Source organism: Rhododendron vialii, chromosome 12a (genome assembly GCF_030253575.1).
Source record: "Rhododendron vialii isolate Sample 1 chromosome 12a, ASM3025357v1".
Classification (NCBI taxonomy): domain Eukaryota; kingdom Viridiplantae; phylum Streptophyta; class Magnoliopsida; order Ericales; family Ericaceae; genus Rhododendron; species Rhododendron vialii.
In genome coordinates this window covers 56,662-83,096 of record NC_080568.1, presented here as the reverse complement: position 1 = coordinate 83,096, position 26,435 = coordinate 56,662, and the positions used below count along the sequence as shown (strand labels likewise).

Here is a 26,435-nt window from a genome sequence, read left to right as displayed (position 1 = left end):
TACATATTCACACACTCACTATTGTCAGCCCATTGGGCTGATTTTAGAATTTTCTTTCTTACTATGCAGCCAAAATAAGCTACTGATATTTCATTAGTATGATATTTGCTTAAATAATGGTATATTGCCTTACGCGTCGTGAGTTGTGACCATAGTAACAAAAACAAAACTGTAAGAAATTAATTTGTCTAATTGTATATAAGAGAGCAGTCGCTTGATTGTTTGGTTAGATTCATTACGAGAGAGTTATTGATAGCGTATTTCCATTGAATTTTTCATTTTTCTTCTAGGATATTGAGATGAAATACGGATGTTCAGGTGTTTTAGAACTGCCATGGGACAAACTAAAGTCTATTGGTTTCCGCCCGCTGTCAATCTGGATGGGGGTACTGTTGATTTTCTTCTTTGTATCTTTCTGCCTTCCTTGTTAACAACCATGATATTTGATTTTCTTACATTTTGCGAACCCATGAGTTGTTTGATCCAAACGGAGCCATGATGAGTTGTTGGATCCAAATGGAGGGTACTGATACAAATAGAACACCGCTTAAGAGAGGCACTTCCTGATCAAAAAAAGAAAAAGAGAGGCACTTCGAAAAGCCCCTAATGAGAAAGAAAGAAATAACCAAAAAAGATGGGCCTTACAAGAAAGAATAATCAAACTCCTCAAAATTGATGCCTTGCCCACGACGACTATATGATCATTTGATCATCCAAGTTGGGTCAAGTTCAAGGACTACAATGGCAAACTAGTTGGTTAAAGAGAGTCAAGGATTAAGGCAACATGAAATGGTGATATTACCCTCAATTAATAAAGGACGGAGTTACATATAAAATCAAAAGGAAGGAATTGGTCAGTGTAACCCACCCAAGGTATTTGCACAAACTTGTTGAGTAAAACCTATTTTTCTGCTCTCATTTACTTTACTTTCCTAATGTGAATTGAATAGAATCAAATGCTATGCTGTTAGAAAAGGGGATAATTACACCAGCTGATGAATGTGATCTTCTACAATACAACAAGATGCAATATTTTTACGGATGTCAACAATGAGTTGCTGTAGAAACGTTACAAGCTCATCGCTCTAGATGAGGCGTACGAATCACCCTCCTGCAACTCCCCGTCCGTCTCGCCATTTTGCTGCAAGCATTCAAAACCAAGTCTGGGTTACCAAACAAATAGAAAGACGTTTTCCAAACTTAATTGATAGTTGGTACAATATTCTTAGAAGAAATAAAATGGAGGGTTAAAAAGGTATTAGGGTGATTCCATACCACATTTTCTTTCAACCTAGCCCCGGTAAGGTAATGCTCCAAGGCCCCATCTCCATAAAGAATTTTGCCCCCACATCCTGGGGAATCTACTGAGCCCACTGACTCCTCATCCACAACAACAGCATCTACTCTATCATTTCCAGTCCCGTTATCTGGAATCTGAAAAATACAAGTACTATCGTTCCATAAGCTAATAGTCTAATACTATAATAAGGATATAAATGGATGGATCGATAACATGTGATGACATGCAACAAAATGCAGTCCCACAAGTACTTCAATTGTATGTAGCATGGATGCAGACATATACACGAATGCAGGACAAAGTGATTGTCAGAAAATAGGGAGACACACACAGCAGGGGACACGGCAATTAAAAGGGCAAACCCAGTGCAAGGGACTCCCGCCATTGCGGGGTTTGGGGAAGGGTTGATGTACGCAGCCTTACCGTGAAAGCAGAGACTTTTTAAAAAATTTAATTAGTTATACAAACCTACATTGTAACCACTAACTATTTAGGCTGGAACTCCTTTCGAATACGTTATCAACTGATGGCGTATGCCTACACACACAAATCTGTTTTATATTATACTTTTTGCTTGAACTTATTAATATTTTTCCCAAATAAACTTCTAGAATTCATGAAATAACCCTGCCATGTCCTTAAGTGTGCCCCGGTATGTCCCACCATTAAAAATAGCAAAATTTAATGAACATGCCAAGTGGTGTGTCCCCACGAGTCACGTCTCTGGAGTGTCCGACATGAATACAATGATCTGTGGAGTGCTTCACAGTACCTCATACATGGCTTCAGATAGAATGCTTTCCAGTATTGCTCTTAAACCCCTTGCACCAGTATTCTTAACTATTGCTTTCTTTGCAATACTTCTCAGCGCCCTCTCTGTAAAATGTAGCTTCACCTGAAGATGACAAAGGCTTGCACATTAAGCACATGGAGACGACCTATTTAAATTAAATACCATATGTGGAGAGAGTAAGAGAGAGTGTCAGTCCTCGATGAGGATGAAACAGGCCAAACGCTTACATTGTTCATGCTGAACAACTTCTTGTACTGCTTACCAAGAGCATTTTTTGGTTCTGTGAGGACCTGCCATGGAAGAAAATACCAAGATGTCTATAAGGCGCTTCTGAGAATCGTAGAGCACTAAGTCCCAGCAAGATGAACAATTTCAGGGGGCGCCCAACACACCTCCGTTTTGAGGTTAGAAAGTTCAGGAAATAAAATGACCCGAATCATTTCATAAGTCACGTTCTGAGCAGAATTCATAGTTAGCTCTTCTGTACTACGGAAAAGCCATTTGGCAGAGTACAAGTGCCATTACCATAGAAATAATCTAGAACGCATGTCTTCTTTATAGAAAACAAAACAACTTACATGTCGTATGTATAGAAGATATTTGCCACAACTTTATGATTTTAACACCTCCATGTCATAGTAATCAATACGAGTGTAGAAGTTGCATTATTTGCTAACATAGAAACATGGAGAGTAATGCCTAAAATGCTACACAGAGTTAAGAGCATGTGCTTTTGCATCATTTGACGTATTCTTCCATCATGCATTTATCGTCTTTTTCTTTGCATCCACAATGTTAAGAAAAAGTTGGAACATGACAACCATGGATAAGTGGGGGTGTTTGATGCCTACTTAAGTGCTGCAGCTTATGACCTTTTGTCTTCAAAGCTGCACAGCTTCTGCTTTCTACTTTTAGGCAAAAATACAGCTAACGACAACTGAGAAAAGCTGATTTATGGGAAACTCCATTTTGGATTTTTTTTGCTACTGCTTTTAAAAATCAGCTTTCGCCATAGGTTGAGCAACTCTAACCCAACTCTCTCCAATGGAGACTCTCCATTTCTCTATTTTGGAGACCCAAAGAATTACAGTTTATTCAAAGACTATATTTGGAGAATGTCACTATTCATACACACTCCAACCACAATATTCTATTTCTATATCCATTTTTCAATTACACCTTCATTCCTTTTCAAAACACACTTTCTCTTCACAAACATAGTTATAATGTTGTTATATATTGTTGAGTATATCGAATATTGGTCTCTTTTTGAAGGTATCGTCAATACCTTTTCAGAGATACCAATTTTGTATTATTGCATCTATATGTATTAACAACTGCACATTAATGCATTTTAATAAATGGAAATCCATCTCCCTTTCTTGGAGGACTGTCCTCTGTCCATATATGGGATTCAAAAGTAGGTCCCATGCAGGTGGGTTGGAGTGGCTTTTTACCCCCAAGTGGAGATTTGGCACTACAAAATAGAGTTTTGGAGTTGGGTTGGAGATGCTCAAACAAACACCCAATTCCATCACATGACAGACAAGTGTGTAAACCAGATTACTGCATGACGTTAAGAAAAACCGGCGGCAAGCCACTTTGCAGTAACCATAGCAGCCCCTGTTTAACAAAAATTCTCACAAGACAAGACCACACAAGATGAGCACCTTAGCCTTTCCTAAAAGTTAAAATATGATCTCCACCTGTATCCGAATCCGGCATCCTGTTCCCCATTTAACAAGGAGCAGGGCAGTGTAGGTTTGAAATAACCTATTCCATGGCCATGATAACATTCATAAGAAGAATTACAGAATTACAGGAGGAGGTAGAACAGAACGGATCAGATTATAGGCTAGATCTTACCTGAACAAGCTGGTCCTCAGTTAAAGCTGACAAACTAACCAAAATGGGAAAACGTCCAATGAACTCAGGTATGAGACCATACGCAATAAGATCACTACTTTCAACCTGAAAATACAGCCATAATTTTCAGGCATGTACAAGTATCTGAGCTTCATAGAGGGGGAAACAGAAATTAGATTCCTTTGGAAGCTTCTAAGTGTCTAGAGCAAAGAATGAAGCACTGGGTAAGAAAGGTTTAGAATTTCAATCATATTGGATGACAAGGTGTTGATTCTCACAGATTCCAGTAACGATGATATTAGTACAGCATCAGTTAATCCACCAGTTCTCATGTTAGCACGAACAGGTGCTCCAAACCCTATTGAAGAGTCCTGCCGTCTGACAAACCACCACAAAAATACTAAGTCTGAAACCATCCTCCAATAATAAAATTTGAGATATGGAAATAACATTAGAAGTACCAGTTACCTCTCTGAAATAGTTTTTTCCAAGTCAATAAATGCCCCACCACAGATAAAAAGGATGTCTTTTGTATCTATCTGCAGAAAATTGAAACACAAGTAGAAGATCATATTGACTGAGCAAAGGCCCATATTGTACAACAAAAATGGATAAGTTGAGGACATGCTGCATGCTTATACAAAGCAAACCTAAACTGAAGGTCTTACAAGGAAGGGAAGTATGGAGCAATATTGCACTACTTATGAAATTCCAGAAGTAAGGAAAATTAAACAGGCCTGACAAGAGGATGCATACAATCTAGTAGGCTATTAGAGTAAAAAAGCCATCCTGCATCATATTTAGCGTTTTAGGAGGGTTCTGCAACAGGCAGACAGCCAATAGGCTTCTTGCAAGCCCATTCTTTAACCGCAGTACCCAGCAATTGCCTTAATATGTTCTAGTAAACTAAAGACACTTAATTCTAAAAAATAAAGAACAAAGATTAGACCATATTTTATGTCTCTTTGAATTTACCATGAGCAAAATAATTCCTCGGAGCATTATGAATCTATGGTGACCCATTTTCTTACGTTGTCGTGCAAAACCCCACGCTATCTAGCGTTTGGTGTCTCATTACCGATAATTTTTCCTACGAAAAATAATTAGGTAAATAAGAAAATAAATGGGATCACCAAATTCACAGTTACAGAAGGGATTCCACATGATGGAATAGCACTCCACAAGAGATAAATCAGTAGGGTTTTCTTATTTGTTGGTAACATAGTGAAGACCTTGCCATTCAAGTTTATATTTGTTAAAATCTCGGGGTCTCTAAGTAGGAATATTTAAGTTAAGAAATACCAATATAATGGCAATTGCAAAATATCAAAACAAATCAGCAGTGGATAAGCTTGGCATAAAATTACATCAACAATCTTAAAGCTATGAGCTTTACAAACTTGTTTTTTCTTGTGTGTGTTTACAAACTATAAACACACACAAGATATGTAAAGTGAAAGGGGGAATCAGAACACATTGCGGCTTAAAGTACCTGAATGCTATCACCCCTTGGATGCTTCCTTGCCCCCTTTTCAGGTACATTCACTATCTGGAAAAAAGCAGATTTTACTAATAGATGAACAGAAGATCCTTAGGCATATAAACAATTCGACACACTGATGGCTTCATATTACAAATATCATGAAAGATAAAATCAAAGAGCAATAAAGACAGAACAGAAGTAACACATCATGCTGGTGCACTTTGATGCAGCCAGCTCTATGGGCTCTAAGTATGACAGAATTGGCGTGATGGAGAGGAAGTGGGGTGCCTGTAGTGCTTGTGTGCAGCTGAAATAGGAAAGTGGCTTTGTGGTTTTTGTGGATTTTAAGAATAGAGATAAGAGTTGGAACAGAAGCACATAGAGAATTGGATAGCAGCATTGATACTACTAAAAGAGATAAAATGCACAGACTATAAAGACGGAAAACTGGGAGAACTTTATTCGAAGATCAACAGTGGAAAATATTTTGATCGAGCATACATTTTAGTATCTATTTCGAGCAGGTACAAATCGAAGCATCTAATTGTGCGGATCTTGATTTGATGTACTGGGTCTACAAAATGTGCTCTATATTTCTGGAGTATTTTCTTTGCTATTCTGGCTCGGTAATCCCTGTGAACATTCTTTGGTATTTATTATAGAACATGAAATCCCATTAGAATCATGACGTGTCACTTGTTAATTGGTGTCTTTACAGAATTCCGGATCTGATTGGAGCATCAGTGCATGTAGAAGAGCACTTGATGGCATATGGTTTGTGCGATATAGGTGTTGTGGCCCTGCAGGGTAATTGTTATTGCTCTCTGGCCCGAGAAGTGCACGTGATATGGCCCTGGTAGCGCTTGACACGCTACTGAGCGGGCCAGGTACGAGTGACTTGTTCATATTGTTTTGAATTGTTCTCTATTGGCTCATGAGATTTGTTGATCCATTATCTTTTCCAGTGGTGTTCCCATCTTTCTGAATGCATTATTGCAGAACTAAATTTTTCGAGAGAATTTTAAGCATTTACAAGGGAACTATTTTGATTTTATAGTACAATCTGGGTTGTTGATTCAAGAGAGGATCATAATTCATAAACTATTTCTTGGAGTTATAACTAACCGATGTGGGACAAGCTCTGACACAATAAATTGGGTGTCCTTTAGATGAAGTCAAACATGTTCAATGCTTTGAAAGGTTCCAGGCAGGATAACCCTAGCACTGTCATAGTATCCACTTTAGTTGGCTCTCTAATTTTCAGCAGTAAGGTATTAGGACTAAAGTAGGGAGACAAGTAAGAACCCTTGCATCCAACTTCTTGACGACTGACACAGGATTTCTTCTTAATTCGTATTCCTTCTCCTGAGAAAATAATTTTTAGCACCTACTACATGACTTTCAGCACTTATATAGAGCTCTACAGACAGCTGGTACATGGTAACATAACTAACTAGCATATTAAAAGCTTTCTGGTTCCAAAGGATATGCACTCATAGGTCATCTAAGACTCTTTCACTACTTGACTAAGAAATCTAAAGGGTACTGATACAAATACAGTAAAACTAAAAATTTTCAATGATTATATTTAGACTAATTTCCCCGTGCATCATATGATCAATCGTTCATCTCAAGAAAATGGATCCATGTGATTTTCACTGTATGCTGTCAGCCACATCCTCCCCCAGCTAGTACCTCAAAGCTGCTCTTCATCAATAAAAACCACACTATGACAGAGCACAACAGCATCTCTATGATGTCAACAGTAGCCAACCTATGGAAACATTAACAGTAGCCAGCCACGTAGACTCCAAAACTCTCATAACTTACCATGGAGAAACTCAAATACAAGTCTGGTAGAAAAAATATCGAAAATGCTACTAGCACAATGAGCACAACACAACAGGAGACACAACCGCTGACGTTAGGACGGAAACGACGTCGTTTTGATTATAAAAAATTAAAAAAAAACAGCGCTTCCCCCCTCTCTTTGTCCGTCTGTCTCTGTCATGGCACCGAATCGCCGGCCCCAACTAGAAGGCCAACACGAGTCCTCCTCTGAGGAAGAAGAAGAAGAAGACCCACCACCCAAGACCACCAAAAAGTCTAGATCCGACCGCACTTCAAACGCCTCCGTTAAACTGCCGGCGGCGGAGAACAATGGTGGGGATCGAGAGTTGATCGAAGAGGGCGAAGAAGAAGAAGCAGAAGGAGAAGGACGTGGCTGCTGTCATGAATAGCAACAATGAAACGACACCGAACAAGAGCGGTGGCGGCGACGCGGGGAAGTAGCTGTTCCAGCAGCTGTGGAGCGAGGACGACGAGATCGTGATCCTCAAGGGCCTGATCGACTTCAGGGCAAAGGATAAGATGCAAGAAAGTGTTTTCTTTATGTTGCTCTTGGCTTTCTTCTTCTGATCCTAGTCGTCGTCGTCTTCTTCTTCTTCCTCTGAGGAGGATTCGTGTTGGGCTTCTGGTTTGGAGCGGCGGTGCCATGAGAGAGAGACAGAGAGAGAGAGAAGGGGGGGCTGGTTTTTTTTTTTTTAAATCAAAATGACGTCGTTTCCGTGCTGACGTCAGCGGTTGTGTCTCCTGTTGTGTTGTGCTCGTTGTGCAAGTAGCATTTTCGAAAAAATATTTTGGAGGCCATGACAACATTATAGCACATCAGCAAAAATGGGTTGAATAAGTTTAGGATTCAACATCCTATATAAATGTATGCACTACTTTTCCTCCTGAAAAGATTTTCTGGAACATAATTCACAAAAATGATAACAAGAATCATAAAGTTAAATCGCTCACAGTTCCTTCCAGCATTTTCAGTAATGCTTGTTGGACGCCTTCTCCAGAAACATCTCTGCTTATGTTTAAGCTTTCAGCCTGCAAAAATGATTTCCAAAGCTTTTAATAAAAAGGCATACAAACTTGCAATAAAAGGCTTTAAAAAGGCCAAACCTTTTTGGTAATCTTATCAACTTCATCTATGTAAACCATTCCTTGTTGAGCTGCTTGTACATTAAACTCAGCAACCTTCATGCCAATTTGAGAGCTGAGTTAATTGAGTTTTCAGATTAAGGAAAAGTCTAGCAAATCAGAAACTAAAATTTCAAACCTAATAATAAACAAAGAGAGAAAAGTGTGAATCATGACAAACACCCAATATGATGCAACTGTGACATAACATATGGAAGAGAGAATTGATTTGTATTACTGAATATTGAGAGTAAAAAAAGTTACAATGCTAACACAAGCTTAAATAGAGAAAACCTAGAAATCTATAACTAAATAGAAGATTACAAAGAGATTGACTGAATATTGAGAGTAAAAAAGGTTACAATGCTAACACAAGCTTAAATAGCGAAAATCTAAAAATATATAACTAAAATCAAAGATTACAAAGAGATATGATTACGATATTATCATGATACGATTCCAAGCCTAAAATAGAAGATACAACGAGATCTCGATACAAATACATTCACTGCAATGCCTCAAGATCAAACAACCAAGAAAATGAAACACAAAAACACTAGAGTGTCGAATTATCACAAAACAAACAAATACAACAGCATCTTTTAAAGCACGAGTTATATGTACAACACTTTGTTGTCCTCCTGATAGCCAGCATTGAAAATACGGATCCGATTCCATACGTCGAAAAATCAGAGTCAAATTTTATGCGTCAAAGATGGCTCATTGTTCTTTGCTTAGCACTCTTTCTATCTCGCATACTAAAATCTGTCCAGCTTCCTAATGCGTCCCAATTCTTTGTCCAACCCTTTTTTACTTATCATGCAATTGGTAGATATGATCAACAATCGCACCAGAGAGATGCCATGTAGTATACTTTGATTCTGTGTGAGAAACCGAACAGCTAAGGGGCCCTGAAGGTGATCCGTGATACCAACGAGTTACGAGATGCTGAAGGCAGAGGAGGAGAGAACCGAATGTAGATCCCTAAGAGAGAGAGAGAGAGAGAGAGAGAGAGAGAGGTGGAAAGACCAAGAGACTTGTATTAGAATTAGATTCTTAGAGATAAGGAGCTTAGGTTATGATCATCATGCCTTGTGATAATACAAGTGCTCTTATATAGGTGGACATACCCCTAAGAGATGGATAGGTGAGGGACACATGGCGCACCCCCAATAGCTGCTAGGGTGAAGGTCAAAGCCTATGGCTCGAGAGACCAGACCTATGAAGTCAGGTGGAAGGCCCTCAGTAGTTAGACAAAAAGTAGAGAACAGCCATGTGAAGTCTTGGCCCTGTGCCTGAGGGTCTATTGATCAGAAGTCAGTGATATGTGGGGCTTAATATCATGGCACGTCGCGGGCTTCGTATCATGGCACTTTGAGGGGAGTTCAGACATTCAAACGATCCCTTGAGTTCAACAATCCTTTGTGTGAGGTTTAACTCTTGAGGAGAGTTCAGACTTCCAAACGATCCCTTGAGTTCAGGCTCCAATACACGATTATCCTTGGGTCCCGAGCAACTTGGAAACCAAGGTAAATATAATAAAGATCCAGGACTCGAGGCAAAGTTGTCATTTGAATTTATGCTATCGAAGAACTAGAAAGATAAAAATTCAGCTCTTACCCAACCATACTATGTATGAATAAATACAGCATGGAAATCTTCATCTTCAGCAACAAAATCAGTTTTAAGCACGTTCCTACCTATAGCACACCAATGCAAAGCCAAAATATCCCCACTCCTATCAAACAAAAATTAATAGCCCCACCCGAAACCCAAGAAAAAAAAAAAGTATAACCAAAAGTGAATAACTGCCACAACACATAATAGAATGATTCTACATTACAAAACCCATCTTTAATAAGTGCACAAATATGAAAAAGAACGACATAAATAGAAAGACAAAGTCAAAATGTCTTGGAGACATCCAAAAGCAAACAATTTACAACTACCAGAACAAATAATGGTTAAGACTGTTAATAAGATTACCCATGGAAAACACGAACCATACCGTAAGCAGTTTATATAGGATTGACTCAACATCGTCTCCAACATAACCAGCCTGCAGAAGAGCAGAAGTTGCCTATTTAAGTATGAGTGGAAGCGATAGAAGGAAACAAAGTTACAATGAAGACAGCAACTACAGAAGATCAAGTGTGACGTTTGCAGAATACGAGAGTTTTTGTCATTCCAATGCCTTTCAAGTTCTCACTCCTTATTGCAACTGTCTTACAGATAAAAAATGAATGGAACTTAATTGGGTAAGCTTTACAAAATGATCCTATTGGAACATAGCCATCTAGTTCACGAATATATTTTGCTAGCAATGGAAAGAATAATTATGACACAACTCAACAGACAAACATAAAGTTTATGATATGAATGATGATTTTGTGCAATTTTTGTTATCATGACCACAATGGTGGTCAAAAAGCCAACAATCAACTTGCCTGGGTTAATGTTGTTGCATCAGCAATAACAAAGGGCACATTCACAAACCGAGCAAGTGTTTTTGCAAGTAATGTCTTTCCTGGTACAATATAGTTGTCAGTGAGAAATAAATTAGGCAGTTTGCTTGAGGATAACAAACTGTCTAGAGTAAAAATATAATGTGAAATTTGCCAGGACACCACTACCATAAGGCAGGCTGCAAGCAAAAGTTCAGAAACGACAACTTAGGAAGTAGGAACCTTACCTGAACCAGTTGGGCCCATCAACAATACATTGCTCTTTTCCAACTCAATGCTATTGTCATCATCTTCTACCAATGGTGTTCCTGATTCTGCTCCTGATCTATTATTCAAGCAGACTCAAATGTCGTCAAACAAAGTTTAAAGAGACTACTAGTCATAGGTTGCTGGAAATAAAAGTGCAATTTGGGTACAAATTTGGCCACTATCGGCATAAAAAATCCCAGTAGCAGGTGGTAGGCATGGATACAATTAGGCAGGAAGGCCGCTGAGAACTAACCCTTTCTGCAAGGAAGTATAATATATCCTTTTGTAGTGGTTATAAACAGCCACTGAAAGCACCTGCAACATAAACACAAAACAAGATACAATATAAATGGGGCTAGCCATTTTCTCGACAAGTAGCCAAAAATTATTACCTGAAGGACGAGGTGGAAAACAAAAATAACCTAAATAGTAATCTTGTAAATGTTATTGATCTCACAGTAGAGAACAAGATCAATAACCTAGCAGAATATGTACATTGGTCGTCCTTTTTAGTCAACTAGGATCCTAGAAACTACATAAGCAAGGGTGTGAAAAAATATGCAACTACCTTCAGACGTGAAGGAAAACATCAATGCCTTACAATGCAGCACATTGACACACGGCAAACTACAAAATGTTAATGAAATACCTAGCAATTTGAATGACAGTGGGTTCAATTGACCCCACTTGATTCCTACTGCATCCGCTCTTGGTTAATGGAAGTACAAGTGGCAGAGAAGAGAAAATCAAAAGAATCATAGATACGAAAAAGCGAAGAAATTTGTTTTCTGTGATCCATGGGTTGGCTGAAGTGGAGGGATGTTTCTAGCTTATTATGCATTTAACAAAACAACAAACCTATTGCAAGGAATACCATAGCTGTAAGTAGCAGTCGCACTTAAGTGATGCATAGTGAATCTACTTAGTGATGTACTGCGGGAATTTATGGAGAAAACAGCAATAGAGTGAAAAGTCGCAACCTTTTTGGCGCGTTCCTGCCCAATGACGAATTTTTCGAGTCCCTTGCAGATCTCCTTTGGTGTGGGCATATCCTTTCCCAAATTTGACCCACCCCATCCACCATTTTTATCCCCCGTTGAACCACTACCATCGCCACTGTGGCTTCCACCTCCACCACCAGGACCTGCTGCACGAATGACATTAATTCCAGGCGCAAAAGGCGGACCAGGAGGTGTATGCACTGCCAGGCCATTTCCAGATGCTGGTGGAGAAGGAGGCGGCCAATTCTCTGGGGGTTCACCGGCGGTGTAGGACCTCAGAGTCTCCCAAAAGGACACCCTGAGTCTGTTGCCGAATTCTTCTTCTTCTCCAGCTTCGTTCGAACCACCGGTGTGGGGAAGGGGCTGTTTCTTGTCAGAGGAGGAGTGGGGATCTCTCCCTTTAACCCTCCCAATCTCAATGAAGCTGCCCTGAAGTGGGGCAATCTTGTCCGGACGGAAGTAGTAAAAGGTCTTGCAACTTGGGCAAAGATTCACGGCTTGATAGGAGGAGGTTCCTCCTCCTCCTTTATTATTGGTATTGGTATTATTATTATGGGTGATACCATTAATGTTAGATTCAGAAATATCATGGTCACCTGGAAGTGAAAGATTGGAGGAGGAGAGAGGAAGGGGGCGATTGGAGAAGAGGAGATCCATATGCTTGGAGCATCGGGGGCAGTTGGCTTCGGCCTTAATCCTGCGGGTAGAGGTGGCCCTGCCGCCGCCGCTGCCGCTGCCGCCGTGGTCCCACTTATACCTCTGCTGAGCTCCGATCAGGGACTCTCTAATTCGATATGAAGCAACGTGCAGGGGCTGCACCATGCAATTATTACCCAACCGATTCGATGATGACGATGGTAACGGCGACGGCCGCTGATTCGACCGGGCCCAAGACGTTGATGACGTCGTCGTCGTCGTCACTGTCATCTTTCTTATTAGCTTCTTCCATCTCCATCCTCCACCGGACAACATCCCTGCTTCTTTTCGAAACAATCAATTACTACTAGTAAACACACATACACTACTCTCACAGAGTTCTAGACGAATCAACAAACAAACAAACAATAAATTAGAGAAAGAACACGATGATGATGATGATGATGATGCCAGATTGGGATCTGTGTCAATAAATTAGGAGTTAAATTATTTACGCAACTGTTCTTAATATTAAAAGGAAAAAACAAAATTGTTTTACTACATGAATGTTAGATTTATACTACTATATAATATAATAATAACTGAATCCAGTGAATTAAAGGCATATATGGATAGGAGAATTCGGACATCAAAGCTAAAGTAGGGAGTGTTTGCGGGAAATGCAAAGAAAAGATACTGATGGCTGATGGGTTTGATGAGTCCCGTAAGTATGGAGAAGAAGAAAACTATGGAAATTGCAATAATCTTGCGATTGAATTTTCACCCTACATTTTGGTCAAAAATAAAAAATTTTCACCCTACATTTTTTTTCCCCCCAAATATTTCGCCCCTCAAATCCAAAATAGTCATTAGCAGTTGAGAAATGATCCACACGTATAAATTAGTGACTAGAGGTCGAGCGCACGCGCGTGCGAATCTTTTGAACTGAATATTTAGACTAAGTTCTGCTATGGGATTCTTGGATTTTTTTTCTATTTTGTCTTTATTTAAAATTTTCCCGTCTTTGTCATTTTTATGCCTAACTTGGCCTAGTTGTATACTTTCATTGCAAGCTAACACATACGTGTATGAAGATCAAGAATTAACACATTTGCCTAATGCCTTTTTTTGGATAGTGATTTGAAAAATATTTCTTAAACTCAAAAAATACTCATTATTCATACTTTCAATCATTATTCACACCTATCTCCAATTATTATTCTAATTTCTTTTTTTATCTTTCTTTAATCATTACACATACTTCCAATTATTACTCTTATTTTTCTCTCCACTTGTAACTGTGCAAAATTTTTCAAAAATGGTCAACTAATAAACATATCATCTAAGAAAACGGTTTCCCCGCAAAACTGTCCCTCTATTGGTCAGGTATCATTTTTATCAGAAATCACATTCATATGTAGGTGACTAGGTGTTATTTTCATTTAAAGGTATTGCCGGTATCTTTCATAGTGACTAGGTGTTTATCTCTTGGAGGAATACCCAATCAAATAGGAGGCCGAGCGTCGATATTGCCGGTATCTATTTCGATCATCTTCTCAAGCAGCGAGACCATTTTCTTACTTTGATGTTGTCTGTTGTTTTTGGTCTCCGTTTTCTGTTTTCACCTGGAAATTAGTATTTTCTTTTGTTCATTTTAAAGGGTGCTGGAGCAAATAGTATAATTGTGTTTAATGCCAAGTTAGCTTTGTAGCAAATAGTGTAATAGTATGAAGGGGGAAGTCACAAATTTGAAATATTGAAGCTGAGTTCTCTAGTTGTATATAGTAGTTTTGTACTTTGTTAATGCTTTCTCCATGAAAATTGAAAAAAATGATTTTGATAGCTGAATTTTTTTTACCAGGTTAACTTCCAACAATTTGAGCTATTTAAAAATTTGGCAGTGCCCTAGGCATGGGTAAAAATTTGACACCTAAAACTTGAAATAGTATTTTGAGCTACTACCAAGATTCAAAGGGTAATTCCAATTGGGGTAACTAGTGCTGTAGTCACGGACGAACCCTAATATAACATGCAACGCACAAGCTAGTAGTAAGAAAAATTAGTCCCTTCGTGGCTTTGTTCATTTGTCGCAGTAATGATTACTCTTTCACACCTGTGATTAAAGGCCTCGGATTCTCTTAAATTCAAACACCAAATGGTGCCAATATTGACATAAACTTCCTCTTTGAAGTGTGCATCTCAAGTATTTCTAACTTATGTGTTCGGATATATAATAGATGACCAAACTGCATTTCATAAGACTCAAGGAAGCACAAGAGTAATATTGTGGTGCGGGCTGGGTGGACAGGAATTGGATTCTGCTTCATCAGCTTTGTCTTCACCTTTTTGTGCTGCTGCTGTTGAAGGCTGGTGCCGGTAGCGTAAAAGTGTAACAGGTTTACTTGCATTCACCATTAGACGTGGACCAAAACTGATCCTGGCACGAATTCACGCAGCACATACATTAGAAGTTCAACCTTGGTCCCATGAGGGAAATAGCACCCATCCCCTGCCAACACACAGGTACATACAGAAACCATAGCAACAGAAGAACCTGCTCAAAGGAAGAAGAACAGAGGCAAGATGCTACCATGAACAACTGCTTAAAAATCAATTAAACAATATCCAAACATGCATTCCCCTCGTAACTGTAAAACCTGTAAGATAACTGGTGATTAAGTTATGCAGATTTTCGCAGGAGTTGTAAGGAGCCTGTCAACAACAAATCTTAGCTATAACCTCTATTGATTAGGATGATTACTTCAGTCTTGCAATCTCCAATCTCTGCATTAAAAAGCATTAATCAAAAGCTTCTAAATGCTTTGAAGTCTTGACATAATTTTATTGATCTTTTGACTTTTCAATATCAAAAGTAAACTTGGCTCATATTAATTGCCTTATACCACCACACTTAAATTGAATATAAAATTTCAAATTAGAAAGCATAACTGTTTGGGTAAGACATATACCCGAGATAGGCACTTCAAATTTCAAATTCCATAAATCTCTTCCTAGCCGCCCATTGGTCCATTTACTTATTCATATTGTATTTGTTCTTCATAGAAGCAAGACACTTGGGAAGCATATCGAACTTATTCTACGTCAAATAACAACAAACGTTATCTCGTTTGAATTCACCTAACATATTCCTTTTTATTTTATATTTCTAGTAATGTTTTATTTGTTTTCACACACACACGTGTGTGTGTGTATTAAACTTTAGGGTGTGTGAGAAAAGCAAATAGATGAGAGGGTGTCCGTGGAATTTAACCAAAAAGTCCTACATTGACAATGTTTATATCTCATATACGGTCAATGAAGCTTATCATTAGAAGACATTGACGACACAAACTAAGGCTCTTTTTCGATCACTAGTCTCCTCCATATATTACACTGCAAACATTTTAAGAGTCTCCTACTTTCAACGTCATGCTGCAACTTATATTTTACTCTTTCTACTCCCTAGCTTGGAGTGCCTCTCTCTCTCTCTCTCTCTCTCTCTCTCTCTCTCTCTCTCTCTCTCTCACACACACACACACACACACACACAAATGTTATTTTTCCGTGTTTTCAGGTGAATAGAATAAACCACATAACCACCAACTAGAGCAAATGAAGTTGGATGGCGATATGAATGATGCATAGAGTAATCAAATGTTACGAGTATTTTAAACTCTGTTTGACCATAGGCCAAGCAGCAGTCATGTCCTTGTAGAATTGTTGGGCATTCAAATATCCCTCATTGCAAGGGAAGGGAAAATTAAGACTGGTTCAGTTCCAAACACATATCAAACGTAAATCATACCTGACACACAAAATGACTGGTTTCCTATTTGAGAGGCTTCATACCCTGCACAGTTTCAAATTAAAGCATCACTTACTGGAGTAAATATTTGTTCTTAGCCATTGTTAAAGCCAAAAAGTTAACACCACATCTTTACCTAATTGGCTAATTGTGATATAGCATATCAGCTAGAGAAAAAGATTAATTTGAACATAGAGTCCTAATGTCCATTTCAAAAGCTCTAAGCGCAAACAAATGGGAAACTTCATCAAAGTAAATTGCCTAACAGATATAGGTTAAAATTTGCATGGTTTTTATTAGAAGTTATTATTGCCCATAAGGTCTATGCGCGTAAGTATAGGGGGTTTGTTTATATACCAGAGTGCCCCCAAACCCATAACCTCAGAACATAGAGTTAGGTATCCACAAGATTGGTACGGGTATATTGAGAACATTGGATTATGATGGAAACCAAATGATATTTTGAGATAGGATGTTACGGAGGATTATTTAACACGTACTTGAAATTTAATCAAATTAAGCATAAAATGGTTCTCATTCAAGCAATGTTCTAAAAGTCGCTAGCCGCTAGTCGGGCGGTCGGCCACCTTCGAGCGATTAATCGGTGCATATTAATTAGTAATCGGCGATTAATTGTTAGACCAGACCTAATAGGATAGGCCCCGCCAACGATTTATAATTCCTTGTTTTAGAACACTGCATTCAAGTGATAGGTTGGAAATTTTTCTTCACAAAATACCAACTATCATTTGTTTCTAAGAAGACGATCCAAGTGCCTAATATGATTACGGGAGTCGGATACATCCTATGCCCCTATCCTTGTCATCTTTAGCAGAAACTGGAAAACTGAGGATTCAAAGTAACACTACCTGCCAAGACCAAAATATGTCCCGTCGTTTTCTACCAGGTGCATAGCAGTCCGAGCCTTTGTCATTCAGGATGAGCCATTGTCTCCAAGATCTTAAATCATCATAGTTTCTCGCCAAAACTTCCCTAATTGGGACTAATTTGTTCTTTTTGCATGCCTATTTAATTATCGCCTTTGGATGCTCCACAATAGTGATATTTCAGTGGTAATGATATCGGGAATGACTCAGGAAGGAAGGACATTCATGGATCATGGTCTGATTCGTCTGAACCTATCCTTAGGAGAGAAGATCATATCTCTTCCCAGCTCAAATTAGTGTAAGGCTGTCTTACAATAAATTTTATGCTGCATTTAAGAGGGACCAAATGGCTGCTGCTGCAACAGCTCGAGACAGCTCCAGAAATGTTCTATGGGCCAAATCCAAGGTGGGTGTGGCGTATTCTGCTTCCTCCTCTTTTCTGGAAGATGCTCAAATGGCTGTTGCACGTGGGCTACAATAATATTGGTCAAATGTAGTTTAGTAAGGGAATGCTTTTACGAGATTCAAGCTTGTCAAAGTGCTAAAGAAGACCTCTTATGGCTGGTGTCGCCTTCGATTAACGATATTCGGGTGCTTACCAAAGAGAATCTACTTCAACCGCTTATAGTCCTTTTGCACAAGGCAAATAATATATCAGGATCTATTATTAAGTTCGATCAACTACTGATGAGCAAAAAGTGTGACATCCTATCTTGGGAGGTAGTCCCACATCGGTGAGTTACCAATGGATTATTGGATATATAAGTAAAGACAAACTAGCTACACGGTACATCTGAGCTTAAGCTTTTGAGCCATGAGTTAGGCGAAGGATTTCCACGGAGAGCTGGTGCGGGTCGTTACACAAAGTAAGTGGTCTTTATTTCCAGGCAGTCAATTAATTCCAACAAAGTGCAGAGCTAAGGTTGCTCCACTAAATTATGGGTCTCACGGGTTCAAAACTGAGAAGCAGCCTCTCCATGTGCAGGAGTACGGTTGCATATTGCAGTACAGAACCTAGTGCAACAGGCTGCTTTTGTTTTTATTGCTTTCGAGAGAAAAAGGTTATATTGCCATTTCATGTTCCTTTTTGGCCTTTTCAGTGAAATTAACCTTCATACCGAAATAACCAAGCAATACAACTCAGTCCAGGTATTCACCCCAAACAAACAGCACCGATACAAAGAAAAACAAGCACACAGGCAACACAGAAGTCTAAAGCCTGCACAAGAGGAACACAGAGCTGAGCCCAATCATCAAACTCCAATTATCCTAGATCTACTGAAGATTTGGGAGAGATATTCCATCAGCAGAATAGCTGCAAATTTGCTTTGACTGATATGCCACAGATTTGAATTGCTTTGACTGGTATTTGTCAATGAGCTAGCTTTCTCTCTTAGGTCCACTTCAATAGGGCTGAAAATAGCTTCCAGAACCTTGGACCCGCTTTGGAACACTCCGGCATTCTTCTCGAGCCACTAGTGATAAACGCTGGCAACAAAGGTCAATCTAACTAGAGTAGCAGCAAGGTTCTTTCCCTTTACATGATGCACTACCCAATTCAACTCAGAACTCCAAGTTGTGGCAGCCTGAACACCCCAAAGCTAGCCAACATTAATGCCCAGATCAAATTAGAGAATGTGCACTCCGAAAGGAGATTGTCATGTGATTCGGATCTCACATTGCACAGCATGCATCGGGGGTCAACATTCATGTTCCACTTCCTTATCATGTCCTTTGTTGAGAGTCTGTTTGTATAGCACAGCAAGAGAATGAATGCCAGGACATTACTTTTGAACCAAACCACAGAAGGGACCTTTTGACCTGCCACTCTCACAGCAGATAAAGTAGGGCGGATAGAGAATTCCCTAGCGATGCTAGGGATCCAAGAAAATGTGTCTTCCAAAACTAGTAAGGGAGGAGGGGGGTTATGTTCCATAATCAGCTGAATGGCTTTGTTCCTCTGCTTGGCCACCTCCATTCACCATTAAAGATGATTGAGGAAGACCTTGGTGAGTAAAGAACTTCCCACATCTATACTCACTGCATCTCCAAAACTTACTAGAAAGGTTCCCAAGAGAGCGTCGATTCTCCATTCATGTTCCTCTTTGCCCTTTTAACTTATAATACTTCTGCCACATTTGTCTCCAGTAGCATATCCAAAAGGCAGTTGTTCAGGTAATCAAGATAATCTTAGACCCAAGGTCCTTGATACATGACTAAACTATAGGATGAACACAGAACACATGCAAGACAAAAACTACCCTACTACTCTCTATAACTAAAAGGGAAAAAATATGGAATAATACAAATAGATAGGAGTAATTCGGGCTCATTTCAACTTCTTACTTGTCATTTTATCAAAAGGTAAGTATCACACCGAAAATACTTCTTTTGGTTCCTTGTGTCTTTTGACTCTTTTCAAGTTTTTACCATGACGAAAACCAAGGTATCAAAGAATTTCATACTCCCATCTATGTCACTGAAAACTCAAGGTTATCTGATTTATTAGTCTACTCTTCCACATTCCAAAATTGCTTCTTCTGTAGGAAGTTAGATGTTTATGCCCATCTTGGCATGTTAAAGTTGGAGAATAACCTTTCAGCAGAGATGTGGATGCAGATGACAGAGCACGCAGACAAACATAACCGAAAAGTAGAGAACAAGAATTGTATAAAGCAAATATGTATGCAGCACATTATCAAACTTAAATGCCTTTTGCAAATGTAAATCTACAATTTTGGTACCAAAAATGATTTTACATGTGAGTTTTACCTTAGATGCCCTGTACTCATTGACTACCATTCGGAGAGAATCATCCGAAAGGATCAAGCGTGATAGGGCCCCAGTGCTTAAACTGCAACACCACCAAATACAGTAAAAAATGGGATGCAGAGAGGCATTAAAAACATGATCAACAACTCAGCCAACAAACTCTAACAAATGTTGAGCACAACAACAGAAACAACTTTAATGCTCTTCAACTAGTTACAAAGGACTGTTTTCATTGTGATGATTCAATTCAACACCTATCCACGTTCATTTCTTAATTCAATTCTACATCCACAAGCTACTTACAGGTCATGGAGTGTTGGACTTGTCCCACATCAGTTATACTCAATATTGCACTTTAGTTTTGAGTGAGGATAAGGAAAATTTAAGAAATTCTGCTTTGATATTTCAGAGTTTTTGTGGTCTGGTGCTGATGTTAGTGTTTGTGGTTGTGGCATACGGCATTTAGTGAATGTGGTGTGGCGGTAGTGGTGTTGTGGCACTAGGAAAATATCGTTCAGTAGTGGATGCAGTGTGGCAGTAATTGCTTGTCATTTAAAAGTAGTGGGCGTGGTGCGGCTGTTGTTGCTTTGGTGTGCAAAAGTCCTGTTGAGAGGAAGATCCACTTTATAGCACCTTTGGCCAAATTTCTCAAAAGAAAAATGGTCTATCAAATAAACAGTAAATGTAGCATTTCCATTGGATAATGTACGTTGGTTTTCATCCTGCAATTGTTTATGCAATTAGTATACCACTTCAAATGAACAACCAATTCTTGACTTTGATGCTTATTTCTTTTCATATTTAATACTATTGTGCTACTATAATCAGAAAATGAGGGAAGATTCAACAATCTGTCACTAGGGCTTAAATTTGTCGTCAGGCCTAGGCAGAATTCAGAAATTGTACCCCAACTTCTTTGCTGCATCAGAGACAGAACCCTCAACTGCAAAAATTAGATCCACCAATGCTTGCATTCCCTGTTGATAAAACAAAGTTAAAATTACAAGTCAACTTCAGTTCCATCTCAAAATAACAAAAAACAACTTCTTGTCAATAAATAAGAAGATTGACGGCAGATACCAAATAAAATTTCGGATTATTTGGCCCAATTTGTGGACCAGAATCTGATCCTCTGATCGTTGACTTCTTAGGAAGGATTTGGAGGAGCTCTTGAGGAGGTGAATATGCATCCAGATTAACTGTATTCCTGACTAGCTCACAAGAATTCAATTTCATCCAGATGTACTATCACGTTAATTAAAGTGAGATGGAACGTGACTAGGTAACCAATCCAAACAAAATACAAGGTCATGGAAAAATAGCACACAATATATGTTAAGTATACGGCACAAGCCGCACAACAAGCATGTTCAACCTCAAAGAGAATATAGTTACCGAACTAGAAATTTAATGGACATCATGTTGGCAATATCTGCAAATTCTGCAAAATATTGAGTTTGGCATTGACTTTCCTTAGGAATGGTGTTATTTCACAACTAGAACAAGGGACAAACGTAGCATATGATAAGTTGACAGGTATTTCACATTCATATTTTACAATAAACAGCCTTTATGAGAGAGATTTAGGATTGAATTAGCAACTTATCCCCATGATGTACTCCATAACTCACAAAAACAACGGACAGCTTACAACTTCACGACCTTTGTGTCATGCGGGGAACTTTTCTTACAAATTAGAATAGGTCCAATCTGGAAAATTAGGCCTTAGAAGTCTAAGAAATGCATACCTTTGAGAGCTAATTTATTTCGCAGGCGAGCTAGAGCTGAAGCACGATTCTTGTGCTGTGATCTATCCTCAGAAGCCTAGAAACAAATGAGTACTAAGTCAAATGAACAAAGAGAAGATGTTCCCAAAGCCATCTGTTTAGATCTCAGAATTTAGATTGTTAAAAGAAGGGAGAAGAAAAGGAAGACAAGATTGCTTACCCCAACATTGTGAGGTTAACCATAATTAATAATATCTCCAACAAAAACCCCATTCAGTATACAATAGATGATACTGGTGTTACAATTACAATATTGAGAGGTTAAAAAATAAGGCTCTCTTTAAGCCATAAGGCTCTACTGTACGTGTAGTTTCAGGTATGGCCCTGTGTGTTTGTTTGTTGTTTTCCCAGTATTCCTTATATTCATCTCTTCTCATATGGCCAACCTAACCAAACAAAGTACTTATAACTTCCTCAATTTTCCTTTTTCACTTTCCTTTCCTTTTGCTTTTCAATCAACAAAGCCAAGAACCAAAAATAAAATACAAACATTACAAACAGACGTGCAAAAATTATGCGTACATACAGATGCAATATATGCATACAATCACACGCACAAAAAGACCAAGAAAGAAATGTAACAGAATGAGGGCGCTACCTGAGCAACAATACCAGTAGGGAGGTGCTTGAGACGGACAGCAGATTCCCGCTTGTTGCGGTGCTGACCTCCAGGACCAGACACCTTGAAAGTATCCATCTCGCACTGGCTCATAAGCTTTTCGTCGCTCATTGTCAGTAATTCCCGGCCGCCGCAGCCCCGCCCATCATCACTATCGCCAGTATTCCCGTTACTACCACCACCACCAGCAGTACTACTAGTGCTGTTACAATCACTAGCAGAAGTAGTATTGAAATCGGAGGCTGCCGTGATTCTTCGGCACATGCCATCGCCTTGGTTCCTTCTTTGACAAATAAAGCTTCGAGGATGAAAACGATAATGGCAATAAGAGGAATAGGGAGTAGAAGAAGAAACAAGAACAGCACTTCCATTTCTGCCGATTCTGATAAGAAACGATCTCAAAAAGGACTGTGCCATGTAGAGTGAGGAGGACATCTCCAATCACCAAAGCAAATGGGAAGAATCTTCTTCTCCTCGTTTGCTGACAAGGGTTTCAAATTGGCATCCAGAATTCCCGATAGATTTTTTCTTTCTTTGCTTCTTTTAATTAAATTAATAATTACGGCCCCGACTGTTTTCTTTCTAAACATTAAAAAAAAGAACATAATTTTAAATTCAAATATAATAAAAATAAAAAATAATTAAAAATTTTAATAATTTTTTACATCGTTTAAAAAGATATCAATTAGATCTATTAAATAAAATTTATATTGATAAAAAAATTATTTATCTAAATACATAATTTTTAAATTTAAAATTATCTTTATTTTTTAAAAATTCCTATTTTAAGAAACGGAACGGATACTTATGTCATTTTTCCTTTATTAAAAGGTATCCGGTCCCTAGACTATCTAATTGAATTATAGATAGATCGCCGGTTCAGATTACTAGTAATTTTCATCCACCGGCTCGAACTAAAATTAGCGTATGGTACGCCAATGCAATACCAATAGCATTTTCGTTTTGAGATTAAATTCTTTTACATCTCCTGATCTCTTTCTGTTTTTCGGAGGAAGGGGCCTTGGAAGCACCTCTCTCTCTCTCTCTCTCTCTCTCTCTCTCTCTCTCTCTCTCATTTCATCTCGGGTAGGTAAGCAAGCACAAAGCAATGTCAATGGGCTTGGGAGCCATAACTTCTTGTGCCACATCAAATGCCGCCGCCATAGCTGCAGCCAGGTTAGCCAATAACCGCCAGGGCCACGTCTCATCATCTTCAGTTTTCCGAAATCAGCAGCTGCGGCGGCAAGTACTCGTTCAGAGTTCGTTATCTTCCCAACATAATAAGGATGCCAGAGTCCGTTGTCTCACGAATAACGACGAGCTTGAGGTCCCATCCCTTTCCACTCATGCAACTTCCTCCTCTGGTTCTACTGCGTCGTCGAGCATTGGCAGCAGTAGCACCTTGGGGTTGTCTTTGGAAATCAGAGAGATAGACGAAAGGTGCAAAAAGTGGCAATGGAGAGGCTACACCATCAATTACTTATCAGTTCACGGTAGGAGAGAACAAGTACTCAATCCCGATTCAAATTCCAATTCTGATTACCCTCCTCTTCTGCTTGTTCATGGATTTGGTGCCTCCATTGCTCATTGGCGCAGGTAAAGGCTCATTTATTTTGTGTTTTCTCTATTGTTACTAGAACAGTATATTTCATTATCGGCACAGATAAGAAAACTCTATGGGTCCTTTAACTGTGAGTTGAATTACATTGTCATATCTCACTGATTCCATCGCGTACATCACACAAGCCTTATGTTATGGCATGTTGGCAAGTGTCAAAAAGTAATCCACGGTACTAGAAAACATCCATTGGGCTCTCAATTAACATTCTCTTTTACCCCATAGGAAAGGCCCTCAATGTTTTCGAATTACTCTTGAAATAACTTGCAGTATGAGCTGCAAGTCATTAAATTGTAGTTTAGGTGATAGAAGTGATACACAAAAGTTTGGGGTATTTCCTACCCAAAAATAATAGTAGTGCTAATCAAAACTTGAGAGGTCCCATGTGATGAAGACCTGATCTCATTCACGTACATGGATTAATTCGACTGTTGAAGCTCAAAGTAGTAGTAGAGTCACAAACGGACTGTGGTGGCTCAGATCGAAAAGCACTTGGTAACGGGCCAATTTGCAGCATTGATTTCTTTGCTTGACTAAATGCCTTTTTTGGTGAAAAACCTTTTTCGATTTATGTAATTTTCTTTGTTAGAGCTTGTCCCACATTGCCTATTATAACCTTCAAAACTAATATAAGAGCTTGGACAGTCTCTCCATTCATTGCCAATTGGTTTTGAGATAGTATTAGAGCGGCTATCCACATTGCATCTAGGTCCTGTTTGCTAGCCTAGATTTCTATTTTGGTTTTTACATTTTCCACTTCTCGCTGTTTGGAAGCCTCGCCATAATGAGTTCCGAAAAAATTCATTTTCGATTTCTGGTGTTAGAGAACAAAAGGCAAAAGTAAAGGCAGAGGAGTTTTTTCCTTCTCATTTTCACTTCTCTTAATCCAGTTTCCTCATGAGCGGACTAAGTATATTGAAGCCGACTGTCATCTTGTTCGAGAAGAGTTGGTTGATGGTGTGATAGCTAGTCCCTTCGTCCATGGGTGCCCAATTAGCTAACATGTTTATTTAAACCATCGTTCAATTTGGCGTCATAACTTTTGTGCGTTGACATGGTGTGATAGCTAGTACCTTTTGTGCATTGTAACTTTAGGGTTCGTTTGGATGCTTCACTGTGAAGGGGGATTGTGATATACCCCCTTCTAATCCGTGGGCCTGGCTGTATGGCGTGGTTTGGATGCTCAATAACAGAGGGGAATTCTGAAAATCCCATCCTCCATAATCCTTGCTAATACCCCCTAAGGGAGGCTTACAGATGGCTAGGGTTTGAGCAGTCATTGTGGAATCCCCCCTAATCCCCCTATCTTTCGGACGATCGTACCCCTTGTAATCCCCTTTCCTATACCCCTTGAGCAAAAGCAAAAAAAATTAATTGTTTCAAATTTCAATCCGTTTGAACCGGTGGAAAGGTTTTAGTTTTCTGATCATTTTATCCTGAATGGTCATAATTAAATTTTGACTCTAGGACTCTTGTTGATTAGCCTTAAGAAAGTCATACAACCAAATATCTCTTAGGGCTAACCAACGAGAGCCCTAAAGCCAAAAATTAATTATAATCCGTTAGGATAAAATGATCAGAGAAATAGTATCTTTGCACTGACTCAAACTGATTGAAAATTGGAACACTTAATTTTTCAACCTACAGTTTATATATTAAAAAATATATGGTTAAAAAATTAAGTGCTCTAATTTTCAATCCGTTTGAACCGGTACGAAGATCCTATTTCTCTGATTATCTTATCCTAAAGGGTCATAATTAATTTTTGGCTCTAGGGCTCTCGTTAGTTAGCCCTAAAAGATATTTGGTTTTACGACTTTCTTAGGGCTAATCAACGCGAGCTCTATAGTCAAAATTTAATCATGACCCTTTAGAATTAAATGATCAGAAAAATAAAATCTTCCCACCCATTCAAATGGATTGAAATTTGGAACACTTTATTTTTTTCTTAAACACGTATTTATTCTAATTATAATGAAACTAACAAATTTTGTCATAAAATACTGAATAAGGGCAAAAAAGTCATTTAACAATTTTTTACATCAATCCCCCTTCCTTATACCTCCAATTAATCCTCCATCCAAACCAAGTACTATTTTATCCCCCCTTTCTAATACCTCATCCAAACCAAGTACTATTTAATACCCCCTCCATAAATGTTGGCCATCCCTTATTAACCAA

At 38.8% G+C, this 26,435-nt stretch overlaps 3 protein-coding genes across 11 annotated transcripts in view; 1 reads left to right on the top strand and 2 right to left on the bottom strand.

The window, feature by feature from the left end:
* Window positions 1-774: 774 nt before the first annotated feature.
* LOC131310143 (CLP protease regulatory subunit CLPX3, mitochondrial-like) lies at window positions 775-13,509 on the bottom strand. 2 transcript variants are annotated; one of them, XM_058336987.1, is made up of 15 exons: window positions 12,110-13,464; window positions 11,383-11,444; window positions 11,108-11,205; window positions 10,863-10,942; window positions 10,424-10,474; window positions 8,398-8,472; window positions 8,245-8,322; window positions 5,452-5,508; window positions 4,428-4,498; window positions 4,238-4,337; window positions 3,960-4,064; window positions 2,321-2,383; window positions 2,073-2,195; window positions 1,276-1,434; window positions 775-1,141 (listed from the first exon to the last, which is right to left on the bottom strand). In XM_058336987.1, exons 1-15 carry the CDS (start codon window positions 13,100-13,102, stop codon window positions 1,070-1,072), a joined length of 2,187 nt encoding a protein of 728 aa, XP_058192970.1. In that variant the 5' UTR covers window positions 13,103-13,464; the 3' UTR covers window positions 775-1,069. The 2 variants fall into 2 exon arrangements, with proteins under 2 accessions (XP_058192970.1, XP_058192971.1); XM_058336988.1 differs by lacking the exons at window positions 775-1,141; window positions 1,276-1,434; window positions 2,073-2,195 and adding an exon at window positions 3,800-3,866 and having other exon boundaries at window positions 2,319-2,383; window positions 12,110-13,509.
* A 1,345-nt stretch (window positions 13,510-14,854) lies between these two features.
* Window positions 14,855-23,229, bottom strand: LOC131311366 (uncharacterized). 8 transcript variants are annotated; one of them, XR_009195482.1, is made up of 8 exons: window positions 22,616-23,229; window positions 21,979-22,054; window positions 21,311-21,441; window positions 21,137-21,207; window positions 20,231-20,312; window positions 16,572-16,616; window positions 15,736-15,821; window positions 14,855-15,550 (listed from the first exon to the last, which is right to left on the bottom strand). XR_009195482.1 is itself a non-coding variant. In XM_058338798.1 (7 exons), the coding sequence occupies exons 1-6, from the start codon at window positions 23,069-23,071 to the stop codon at window positions 16,596-16,598; spliced, it is 837 nt and encodes a 278-aa protein (XP_058194781.1). In that variant the 5' UTR covers window positions 23,072-23,229; the 3' UTR covers window positions 14,855-15,821; window positions 16,572-16,595. The 8 variants fall into 8 exon arrangements, 5 of the variants coding, with proteins under 5 accessions (XP_058194781.1, XP_058194778.1, XP_058194779.1 ...); XR_009195481.1 differs by lacking the exon at window positions 15,736-15,821 and having other exon boundaries at window positions 14,855-15,320; window positions 15,424-15,550; XR_009195483.1 differs by lacking the exon at window positions 15,736-15,821 and having other exon boundaries at window positions 14,855-15,203; window positions 15,424-15,550.
* Window positions 23,230-23,744: 515 nt separating this feature from the next.
* The window catches only part of LOC131311310 (pheophytinase, chloroplastic), a 27,851-nt gene continuing 25,160 nt past the window's right edge, over window positions 23,745-26,435 (top strand). The window contains 1 exon segment of the mRNA XM_058338710.1: window positions 23,745-24,232. Within this exon segment, the coding sequence (XP_058194693.1) occupies window positions 23,745-24,232 (488 nt within the window).